Raw genomic sequence first — 11,639 nt, 5'->3', positions numbered from 1 at the left:
GGGCTGGGCTGGCAGGGGCTGCGGGTCGGGAGTGAGGGGCACCAGCAGAGTTGGGGGGAGCCCAGGAGTCCTGGCCCCCAGCCCCCTGCTTGGCTGTGTTGGCAGTTCTGTGGGGTGACTTGTCCTGTCCGGCTGGGCGAACGCGGGGCTGTAGGGACCTGCTGGGTGGTGGGACCTGAGCCCTTGGGCTGGGGAGGGGGTGGGGGGCAGGGGCTGCTCCCCCCAAAAGGGGATCCCCAGGGGCCAGCAGCACCTGGCTTTCTGCCATGTGGCTGGGCTGCAGCCAGCCCCCCCTCAGCCCCCTCCCTGTGGCTGGTCCCAGGTGCCAGCCCCCCCACCCCCTGCTGCCCCCGATACACCCGGCTGGTCACCTGGGCGCACCCCCCACCCGACCGTCTCTGGCACACGCCCCACGGCACTTCCCATCCCCCCAGGGTGTCCCCCAAGACCATGCTCAGGCCAGCAGGCAGGGGGAGCCCCAGGCAGCCCTTAACTGCCCCCAATCAGACCCCTGGCCCAGCACCCCTCTGGGGCTGGTGCTGCCCGTCTCCATGGGAGCGTGCTGCAGGCGGGCTGGGCACGGGGTGGGGTGCCCGGGGAGGGAGGGGAGTCCGGGGGGGCCACGCCATGTGGATTAACCCCTTTTCCGCCTGTGCCCCGCAGGTGCTCACAGCCCATCGCCGTCCAAGAAGCCCCGGAACCGCAGCATCTTCCAGTCCCTGTTCTGCTGCCTCTGCCATGACGCCTCGGACCCTGTCCCGGTCAACAACAACGCGCCCCTGCTGGTGGAGGAGAACGGCGTCGTGCCCAAGGTAGGGGGGCCCGGAAGTGGGCAGGGGGCACTTCCCTGGGCAACCCCCTGGCCCCCCGGACCCAGCTCACGGGAATCCTGCTTCCCTGGGATGAGCCCCGCAGGCCGGCCTGGCACCGCGCCCGCCCCTCTGCCCGCCTGGCCGTGCCAGGCCCCCCAGGGCCTCGCCCCAGGGAACCCAGCAGCCCGAGCGCTGGAGGCTGCCCAGACGGGCACATGCCCCCCCACCCCCACCCCGGTATCCTTTCCCTCCTCATCCCGGCCTCTCCAGGACCCTGTGCCAGGCCTGCCCGCTGACCCAGCAGCGCTTTGGGCCACAGCCTCTCCGGGATCAATGGGGCTGAGGGGGCACCAGGCTCCCACAAGCTGTTCCCTCTGGCAGCGCCTCCCCCCCCCCCGCCTGGGGCCATCGCTCCCCTTCCTCCCCCCACAAAGACGGGGATCCCCAAGGGCTCTGGGATCTGCTTGGGGGTAGTTTCTCCCGTACCCACCCCCCTTCCCATGGATAGTACGTGCCCAGGCGACGCTTTGGGATGGGGCCGGGGTCATGCCCCCCATCAGCTGGGGCAGGGGCAAGCCCCGATGCTGGCACAGCGCATGGCAGAGGCAGAAGCCAATGCTGGGAGTATAGGGGACGCTGCCGAGTGGGACCCCGGCGTCCTGGGGGGTGGCAGACAGGCAGTGGGGTTATTGTGGTTTCCTCCCCACCCCCCCAGGTCACAGGCTGTCCCTCCCCCTGGGGCCCCCAGATGCCGGGGTCCAGCCACGCTGGCCCGGGCCAGGGCAGGGAGTGAGCAGTGATCCTGTATCCCGGCGAAACTGGAGGGGGGCAGAATCGAGTCACCCGGGGGGAAACTGAGGCTGGGCCTGGGATTGGTGCCGTGAGGCTGGGCAAAGTGCCAGGGGTGTTTTAACGGCCACGGGACGGGAGTTTGACACCTAGGCTGGACAATGGTAAATCCACAGCCTGGTCCCTGACAGGGGAGAGCGCTCCCTGCTGACCCCCCCTCTCCCGCTCCCTGCAGCACAGCACCCCCTAGCACCCCCCGGGAGGGGAGAGCGCCCCCTGCTGACCCTCTGCTGCTCCCTGCAGCACAGCGCCCCCTAGTGCCCCCCAGGAGGGGAGAGCGCCCCCTGCTGACCCCCCCTGCTCCCTGCAGCACAGCGCCCCCTAACGCCCCCCGGGAGAGGAGAGCGCCCCCTGCTGACCCCCTGCTGGGGGAGCTGTCGCTCGGCCATGGGCAGGCGCTGTGCTAAGCCCACTGGGGCAGGGCAGACAGGGCCAGGATTTCCCGGCCGCCCTAGTGCCCCCTGCAGTCCTCGTCCCCAGGGCGCTGGGCCGGACGGCGATGCCCGGAGCCGGGCAGACAGGCAGCCCCCCCGCGCACCCGTAATCCCCGGCTTTGCTCTAGGCCGATCAGCCCTGACCGCGGCTGCCCCCTTTCCCGGCTCCCCGGCCAGCTTTGAGTGGATTATTGGCCCCTGCACCCAGGCAGGCGAAGGCAGCCGGCGCCCTCTGGTGCCCGGCAGCGCCAGTGCGGCTCCCCGAGCTCAACCAGCTCTTCCCAGTCCGGGGCGGCTCAGGGAGCTGCCAGGGGGCTGCACGGTGCTGCCCCCGGGACCAGGGCCGGTGTGCGCCTGGCGGGCCAGTCACACTAGGCAGCAGTCAGTGATTGGCATTGCTAATGAGCCCCCAATGCAGCCACCTCTGGGGAGCAGCGCTGCAGCTGGGGAGCAGCACACAGCAACACCAGCCTGCCGGTCAGAAAGGGCCGAGGGTAGGGGGCTGGGGCAGCATGTTCCCCATGGCCTGTACCCGGGCCCATGTTTAACTGCCCTAAGCAAAGGGGCTCCCCCACCCCTGTTTCCCCGCCTAATGGGTCCCTGCTGCTGGGAAGTTTAGGACAGGAAGTGAGGGATCGCGGGCGGGGGGCGGGATGGTCTGGGCAGGCCTGCTTCTCTGGCTGGGATGTGGTGTGGGGCCCTGGGCTCACCTGCCTCCTGGCCCGCGGTGCCCACTGCCAGCCGGATACTCCAACGCCCCCCCCCCCCCGTCGCCCCCCCCCAGGCCGCTGTCAAGTACCTGCTGCCCGAGATCAAAGCCCAGGACGCCAGCAAGCTGTGTGTGGTCATCGACCTGGACGAGACGCTGGTGCACAGCTCCTTCAAGGTGAATCCGTGTCCTGGGGGTGCCCCTCCTCCCTGGCCTGCCCCTGTGCCCCCTGTCCTCCCTCCCCCGCCCGTCCTGCCCCTGTGCCCCCTCCCGTCCTCCCTCCCTGGCCCGGCCTGCCCCTGTGCCCCTCCATCCTCCCTTCCCTGTCAGGCCTGCCCCTGTGTCCCCTCCCGGCCTGCCCCTGTGCCCCTCCATCCTCCCTCCCCCGCCCAGCCTGCCCCTGTGCCCCCTCCCGTCCTCCCTCCCCCGCCCAGCCTGCCCCTGTGCCCCCCCCATCCTCCTTTCCCTGCCCGACATACCCCTGTGCCACCTCCTGTCCTCTATCCCCTGCCAGGCCTGCCCCTCCCGTCCTCCCTCTCCCGCCCATCCAGTGTCCCACCCCCATGTTCTTCTTCCCTCACCCGACTTGGCCCCCGTCTTCCTTCCCCTGTCCAGCCTGTTCCGTCTGCTCCACCCCCTACTGTCCTCCCCCACCACCCCATTCCCCTTCTCCTTTCTCGGGGTCTGTCTCAGCCCTGCACGTTCACTCGCTTTGCCCCGGTGCCCCTGAAGTCCTGCCCTGGGTCCTGAGTCGGGCGCGGTATTGCCCAGTGTGGGGGCAGGGCAGAAGCATGACACCATGTCCCAGCATGCAGTGCTCCAGTGCAGGGCTGCCCTGCCCCATCTGCCCCAAGCGTGGCTCCGTGTCTTGGGGGTGTCCCCGTGGGAAAGGGAGGAGCCTCCCAGGCCAAGCTCCACCCTTCTGAGGCCGGGGAAGGAGCTTTGCAATCACCCAACCTTGATCCTCCGGGGGGGCTGGGGCATCTACCTGGCATGGCTGGGAGGGCATTGCCAGGGAACCCGGGGAGGGCGTGGCCAGGGGAAACCTGGGGGAAGGGGAGGGTGTGGCCAGGGGAATCCCACAGCATTACCATGGGAACCAGGGAAGGGCGTGGCCAGGGGAATCCCGGGGGAAGGGGAGGGTGTGGCCAGGGGAATCGCAGGGGTGGGGGCTGAGGGTGTGGGTGAGTGAAGGGAAGGGGTCAGGGGATCCATGGGGGCGAGGGGGGTGCCTCCTGCCTCTCCCACACTGACTCCTGTGCCCTCCGCAGCCCGTGAACAACGCCGACTTCATCATTCCTGTCGAGATTGATGGCATCATGCACCAGGTGAGGGGGGGCATCTCGGTGGGGGTGGGGCACCCGTCACCCCCATGGGGGCTGTCAGGAGCTCAGCCCCTGCTGGGGAGACCAGGGAGCCAGCGCCCTCTCCCTCCCCCAACCCTGGGGGTGCCCAGCCAAGAAAGGGGAGCTCAGGCACTGGGGAGCCCTGCTGGTTCCAAGAGCCCGGGTGGGGGGCAGGCACCTTGGGACGGAGACCGTGGGGCTGCCTGGCTCTTTGGGGCAGCAGTTCCCCCCGCCAACTCCACCTTCCCCCTTTTCGGGAGGGGGGGGGGCTGGCAGCCAAAGGTTTCCTGCGGGGGGAGCCCCAGGCTGACTTTCCCACCGTCTGGCGCTGTTCCGCAGGCAGGTCCCCGCCCCGCACGGAGGCCGGCGCCGGGTTCAAGTAATCCAGGATAGGCTGTGGTCTGCGCAGTCGGCCTGTTCTCGATTACTTGGCGCCGGAGCCGGCCGGCAGCTTCGGGTGGAGACGCCGGAGAGACGCCGCCTGGGGAGCCGCAGGGCGCCCACTGCTGCAAAGGAGCTCGGGGCATGGCAGGCCTGGCACCTCCCCTGCCCCCCCACGCCTGCCCCGGGTTCTCCCCCCAGCCCCTGGGACGGTGGGTGGCTCCTGGGGGTTGTCAGCCGTTCGGTGGCTCTGCGGGGGCTTGGTCCCAGGCGACGGGGCCCCATCTCGCTGGGCGCTGCCCGTCTCCAGCCCCGCGGCCGCCGGCTCACGCTGCCCCTCCCCCAGGTGTACGTGCTGAAACGCCCGTACGTGGACGAGTTCCTGCGGCGCATGGGCGAGCTCTTCGAGTGCGTGCTCTTCACCGCCAGCCTGGCCAAGGTGAGCGCCCCACGCCGGGCAGCCTGCGGGCGTCGGCCTGCTCCACGCGCTAGGCGTCGCGCCCTCCCCCCAGCTACAGCACCGGAGACGGGCCTCCCAGAGCCAGGATAGGACGCAGGAGTTCCGGCTCCCAGCCGGCCCTACGCCAACCACTAGCCCTCACGCCCCTTCCAGAGCCAGGCTAGGACGCAGGATCACTAGACCAAGCTGTCCCTCCAGTTCAGCCATTCATTGCGCCCCCTCCTCCGCAGTGTCCCCACAGTGCTTCGGGGATGGGGGGTGCCCAGAAAGCTGCGCAATGGCTTTGGGGCAGCTGCTGCCTGAGGAGGCACCCCCGTGCTGTCAGGGGCTGAGACGTGTCCCCCGGGGAGGGGGACCCCCGAGTGCCCTCGGCCAGCAGCCAAAGGCCCCGGGGCTCGGCCCCTCCCCTGCTCCCCTTTGGCCGAGCCTGACCGTGTCCCCCTGGCCCCCCAGTACGCGGATCCCGTGGCTGACCTGCTGGACAATGGGGAGCTTTCCGCGCCCGCCTCTTCCGCGAGTCCTGCGTCTTCCACCGCGGCAACTACGTCAAGGACCTGAGCCGCCTGGGCCGGGACCTGAGCCGCATCATCATCGTGGACAACTCCCCGGCTTCCTACATCTTCCACCCCGACAACGCGGTAGGTAGGGGGGGGGGGGGGGGGGCAGCTGCAGTCGCTCAGCGGGTTCAATGCTCTCACTGGCTGTTTGCGTCCGGGGCCTGGTTCAGACGCGATGAGTTCGGGGGGTCTCAGCCCAGTGACGCGACTGCTTCATACTCACCAGAGGGACGGGTTATTGGGGTAACTCAGTCCACGTTGTCCCAGGGCTGGGGGTCGGGAGTGAGGGGCATTGGCCGAGCTGTGTGTCTGGGAGGAGCCCAGGGCCGGGACAGCAGCCCCCTACTGGATTGAACTGGCTCTGCTCAGCTGTGTGTCATATGCCCTGTACTGTTTGCAGCAAATGGGGAGTCTCCCTTAGCGCAGGGGCCTGGGCTTTCAGAGCAGCGTTCAAGTCCTGCTGCTGACATGAAATGCCGGATGGCCCCTGTGGGCAGTGGAGAGAATCAGACTGCTCCCCGGTGGTCCCAGAGGGGGAAGGGCAGGGTGACTGGAGAGCTCCTGAAGGCTCAGAGAGTCCCCGGGCTGCCTCCCCCACCCCCTCTCCCCCTCACTCACAGATGCTGCTTTCTCTGAACTGGCGGCTGGCTCGCTCCCAGCACGCTGCCGTCTGTCCCGGGGTATTGGCATCGGGCCCCGGGCCAGCCGGCCCTTCATTTCCCCTTAGAGCTGCTGAGTCGTGGGGGCACTTGCTCGGGCGCGGCTCCCTTGGGGCTGGCCCGACGTCCTGGCGAATCTGTGTCGAGGGATCCCTCCCCCCCGGGCTGAGCTGCAGCTGCCTCTGGGGTGGGGCTGGCAGCCACCGTGCGGCCATTTAGGACAGGAAGCGAAGGTGACGCAGCAGGGCAGATTTCGGGTGGCAGCCCAGGATCCGATTGGCCGGGATGGCAGGTTAACACCTCCCATGGCCTGGCTGGCTGGCACAGCTCGCTGGGATGCCCCCCGCCAGGCGCAGAAAGGGTACGGGGATGGGGATTTCCAGTGCTGGAGGCCCCTGTCTCCCAGCATGCCCTGGGGCAGGCTGCCGGCTCCATGGGCCGCTCATGGCTGCGTGAGGTAGGAGCCCCTGGCTGAGACTCCAGCAGGTTTGCCCGGGGACCCTGCGAGGGCTGGCTCTGCCCCGTGCTGCGTAGGCACCGCGCCCGGCTAACCTCCCGGGGGTCTCTCCGCAGGTGCCGGTGGCATCGTGGTTCGATAACATGGCCGACACGGAGCTCCTGGACCTGCTGCCTTTCTTTGAGGGACTCAGCAAAGTGGACGACGTTTATACAGTGCTAAAGCAGCACCGGACTAGCAGCTAGTGACCCGGGGCCGGGCGAGATTCCCCACTCCTCCCTCTGCCGGCTGCCCCACTGATCTACCCACAAGCCCCAGCGCCAGCCTGCAGCTTCTCCGGGGCGCGGAGCGGAGGCTGTGACAGGCGGCGGAGGGGCTGGGCGGGGAGCCTAGCGTGGGGCTCACACCCGCCAGGCATGGAGGAGACGCCCGGCCGCATCACTCAAAACCAGCCACAAACCTGGACTTTTGTCGTCACGTAACGGTTCTTCTCCTGGAAACTGGGGAGGGCTGGAGAACCACGGCCCGGTCACCTCTGATTGGCCTGGGGGGTCCAGAACCACGGCCCAGTCCCCTCTGATTGGCCTGGGGGGGCTCAGGACCACGGCCTGGTCCCCTCAGCTGGGCCGGGGGGTTCACAGAACCGCGCCCCAGCCCCATCTCGCTTGCCGTGGAGGTGGGAGAGGCAGGGGGGGTTGGTCCCAGGAACCCGGTCCGGAGATGCTTAGCCATGGAGGGCAGAGACCCTGTCACCCCCCGGTGCAGGGTGCAAAGTGCCCCCAGGAGGTGGGTGGGGGCATTTTTGCCTGCTTTGCCCGGATGGGAACGACTCCCCCAGCTGTGGGCGAAGGGAATGTGGGGAGCCTGTGACCCACACGATAGCTGGGTCCCAGATCCTGTCCCCTCCAGAAGGCCCTGGGCTCCTGTTACCCACTGGTGGGGTGCGGGCCCCGTTCCAGGGGGATCCTGCAGGGAAGGGGGGGCAGGAGGGTCAGTGCCAAGCGCTGGGGCCTGGAGGGGTGTTGGTTGCGAGGGCGGGCGCTGAGCAGAGGGGATCGGCTCCCCCAGCAGGGCTGAGAGAGGAAGGACATGGAGAGAGATTGGGGGGGAGGAGCCGGAGGGACTCACAGAGACTGGGCTAGTGGAAGGGAGGCGGGGCTAGCAGAAGGAAGGCGGGGCTAGCAGAAAGGAGGCAGGGCTAGTGGAAGGGAGGCAGAGAGTCTGAGCTGAGCAGAGCTGCTGGAGTAGCCTGGGGGGGGTAGGGGGGAGGGCAGCTCAGCCCCCCCAGGCTCCAGGCATAAGGGGACAGGGATGGGCACTAAGGTGAGAATTCCTGGGCGGCTGTTAAACCTTTCCCTGCTGGTTATATGGAGGGTGCCCGCCCCCCCCCCCCCCAACGGTTCTTACTTCCCCATCGCCTCTGGGCCTCACGGGGAAATCGGATTTCTAGGTGCCTTGGGACTGGGGGCCATTGACCCCCTGGGCCAGTGCCACTTGGCTTATGCAAATGTCGCCTTTCCCTGCAGTGCATTGTGGGGCTTTAACCTCCCCCCCCCCCCCGAGGAACTGCCATTACGGCTGTCAGAAGCCATCAAGGTGCCCCCGTGCTGTGGTTGGTTAGAGCAGGGAGTAGGCTGGGCCGTTGGGTTGAGCCCACCCCAGCCCTGGACAGGGTGAAGGGGGGCAGTGGGATCGCCCCAGGGGGGTCTCAGCTGGCCATGGCTGGCAGCAGCTCTCCTGCCGGCCAGTGAGCTTCCTGGTGGCCTGGGGCTGCTGCATTCCCAGCAGATGAGGTGGGAGGGTGCAGTGACACCAGCAAAGAGCAACTCCACAGGCCTGCTTTAGAGAGACACCTCCAGTGCCTGGAAGGATGCCCAATCCCCTTAACTCTGCCCTTCCCCAGGAAGCCGGGCCTGCAGAGAAACAAGCAGCATCTCTGACTGCAGCTGTGGGGGGGGCTCCTTCCTCTGGGATCACGTCTATGTCTCCTTCTCTTTAGTGCCTTCAGCCCTCCCTGCTGCTTTCCAAACGGTTGGGGGGGGGGCAGATTCCCGGGCCTTGGGACTGGCTCAAACCTCTGCCTTCTCACTGTGTTCAGAACCGTAAATCCCCCGAACCGACCCCTGCCCGCCTGGGAGCGTACTGTAGAGATTGTGCCTTGGGACACCAGGTCCCACCCACCCCTAACCTCTGGGGGGCCTTGGCTTTGCTCACCGCTGCACCAAGGCAGGACTCGGGGTGCTAGCCCCACCCCCCGTCAGTGGGGCAATGGGTTGGTTCAATGGCTGTTCTGATGGGGATGGGGGTCTCCCTCCCCGCCCAACCAAACTGCTCCCAAAGCTTCAGCTCTGACTTTGGGTTCGGGGAGCAGGGATTTTGAGTGGGACGGAGGGAGCGACTCTCCCCCCGAATCAATTGCCCCCCAGCCGCTTCCCAGGGCCGCATTCAGGTTCACTGGAGACCTGCTTTGCATTCCCCTCCCCCAGGCTCCCCACAACACCCCCTTGTGCCCCACACCACTAGGGGGTGCTGTCTCGGGAAGGCGCCCCCTTTCTATTGCCTTAACTGTTTTGTATGCGCGTTGTTCTCGGCCGTGCCTTGAGGCGGTGGCGTCCAAGCAATGCTGCCGCGGATCTCTTTAGCCTTAGCTTGGGAAACGTCCCTCAGGGAGAGGTCTCGGGGGGGCCAAGGGCAGGGGGAGTCATGCATTTTAACCGGGCACATTTCGCTCATATAAATATGTATCATGTGTATATATATTTTTAGGGAAAGCAACGGCGACACAAGTCACCAGAGGATTTTTACAGCTGGTATTTTTAACGGTGTTCCTGGGAGATGGTTATTTTTCTGATCGGGGTGGTTCCTCGTGTGAAGAAGCAGGGAGGGATATGGGGAGGGGGGTGGGTATTTTGTCTGCCGGATGATGTCTGTATTGCATGCACGCAGCCCTTCTCCAAATGCCTGCCTGTCGCCCGTCCCCCCATGAGCCCCAGGCTGCGCCCAGGGCCTGACAGCCAACTGCCTCTGTCTTACGGTGCTGGGTTTTCCAGGAAAGTTTTAGCTCTTTAAAATCTGGGCCCTTTGGTTGGTTTGATTTGTTGGTTTTCCTCCCTGATTTTGTAACCGCCAGGTGAAAAATACTGGTGTGTGTGTGTCAATTTCACACCTCCAAATTTGTCCATTCTCATACACTATCTATCTATCTATCTATCTATCTATCTAAATTAGCCAAAACCCGATATTTCTGTCCTATGGGAAATTCAGAGATTTTTGAAATTTCGTTTAATCCTAAATCAGGGCGAAGAGTTGAGATCTCAGACGTTGTCACAAACCGACGTGTTTGGACCGATTTCGTTTTGACTTTATGGGAACGTTTAGTTTCCGTAGGGTCGAAATGTTTCGTTCTGCCGTTCGGCGTCTCTGCTGCAAGGGACAGTCTCAGACATGGTTCTAAACGGAATGTTTGGACAATTTCCCATCGACAATTGGGGTGAACACGATATGTCCCCATGAAACATTTCGACAACATCACGTCAGCCTCTTCCAATGGAAACCTGTTCTGGTGGACAGTCCCCACCCCGCTCTGCCATCAGCCCTACAACTATACATCTCCAGCTCCTGGCATGCCACTCGCCCTCTCTGCCCCTGCGCCAGCTCTCAGATTCCCCCAAGCATCTGCCAAGCCATGTCAACATCTGTCTTGCCCCTCTCGGTGGAGAGAGCTGCACCCACTCCAGTGGGGGGCACTACAGAGCCATCAGTGCCTCTGCAGCACCCCCACCTGGGCAGCATGAAATCTGATTCCCTTCACTGCTGGATTTCCCCTTTAGTGCCACATCCCTACAGCGGCCTCTGCCCAGTGCCCGAGGCTGACGCCCACCAGCCTGGCCTGAGCCCAATTCTGCTCCCTTGGCTGGCCAGGGCCTGACCCCCTGGGAAGCAGTATTGGAAAACCCAGCACTTCCCTGGGTAAGGAAAAAGCAATCCGTTTTTAACCTGGTTGGTTTCATGCCACTGTGGTGCAGCCCTGGCTAACACTGCCCCCTGCTGGGCACCCCCTGCTTTGGCAGCACAGGGGCAGTTTTGTATCGTAACTGCCAGCACGTGGGGAGCGCCCCTGCACTGGCCTTTGGAGAAAGGGCTGCGGGCCTGCGGCTGTTCGTATTTTCACTCTGTATCTGTTGGGTAAAGAGACAACCCAAGAGCGAATCACAACTACGGGAGAGAGAGAGAAACCCGATCAAAGTGCCTTTTGTGTGATTAAACTGTAAAATAATCTTTAAAGGAAAAAAAAAATACCGTGAGAACCAACCTGGCTCTGCTGTGTAGTGATTCAGCCACCAGCTCTGGGTGTGCCCACGTGCTGGAGGGGGTGAGATCTGTGGGGGTGGGTGAGGGACAGAAAGACACACACACACACACACACACGCTGCATCACATGGCCCTCTGCTGGCAGAACTGTGTGTGCCAATGTGTGTGGTTTACTGCCCCCTGCTGGAGGGAAGGAGAGCTGTGGGTGTGACTACCTCTTGTTCTCTGCTGGCTGATGGCCTTAAAATGAATGAAGATATCCCATCTCCTAAAACTAGAAGGGACCTTGAAAGGTCGTCTAGTCCAGCCCCCTGCCTTCACTAGCAGGACCAAGTACTGATTTTGCCCCAGATCCCTAAGTGGCCCCCTCAAGGATTGAACTCACAACCCTGGGTTTAGCAGGCCAATGCTCAAACCACTGAGCTATCCCCCCCAAGCTTAGTGCTGAGCATGTGGGTCTTGGTGGTCCAAAGCCAGAACCTGCGCCAAGACAGGCCTGAGAAAACCTGGCCCAGCCCTCACCAACCTGGGCTTAGCACCCGTCTGTGCCGGGGGTCCCACGCCCACCTGGGGATGCCGATTCCTGGGCTGAACCCGCCGTGAGCTGGCACGGCGTTCCCAGGATCCCCCTTGCTGCAGCCCGTCGGGTCTCCTGCCCCCCGAC

At 65.0% G+C, this 11,639-nt stretch overlaps 1 protein-coding gene across 1 annotated transcript in view; it reads left to right on the top strand.

The window, feature by feature from the left end:
* CTDSP1 (CTD small phosphatase 1) overlaps positions 1-10,975 on the top strand; it is a 26,225-nt gene extending 15,250 nt beyond the window's left edge. Inside the window, 7 exon segments of the mRNA XM_034785633.1 lie at positions 664-812; positions 2,880-2,981; positions 4,076-4,132; positions 4,878-4,970; positions 5,445-5,472; positions 5,475-5,629; positions 6,781-10,975. Coding sequence (XP_034641524.1) covers positions 664-812; positions 2,880-2,981; positions 4,076-4,132; positions 4,878-4,970; positions 5,445-5,472; positions 5,475-5,629; positions 6,781-6,909 — 713 coding nt within the window. The 3' untranslated portion in view covers positions 6,910-10,975.
* Positions 10,976-11,639: the final 664 nt, after the last annotated feature.

The sequence above is a fragment of the Trachemys scripta genome, chromosome 11 (genome assembly GCF_013100865.1).
Source record: "Trachemys scripta elegans isolate TJP31775 chromosome 11, CAS_Tse_1.0, whole genome shotgun sequence".
In the NCBI taxonomy this organism is placed as follows: Eukaryota; Metazoa; Chordata; order Testudines; family Emydidae; genus Trachemys; species Trachemys scripta.
The sequence above is the reverse complement of the archived record's forward strand: the minus strand, read 5'-3'. Positions and strand labels throughout refer to the sequence as shown.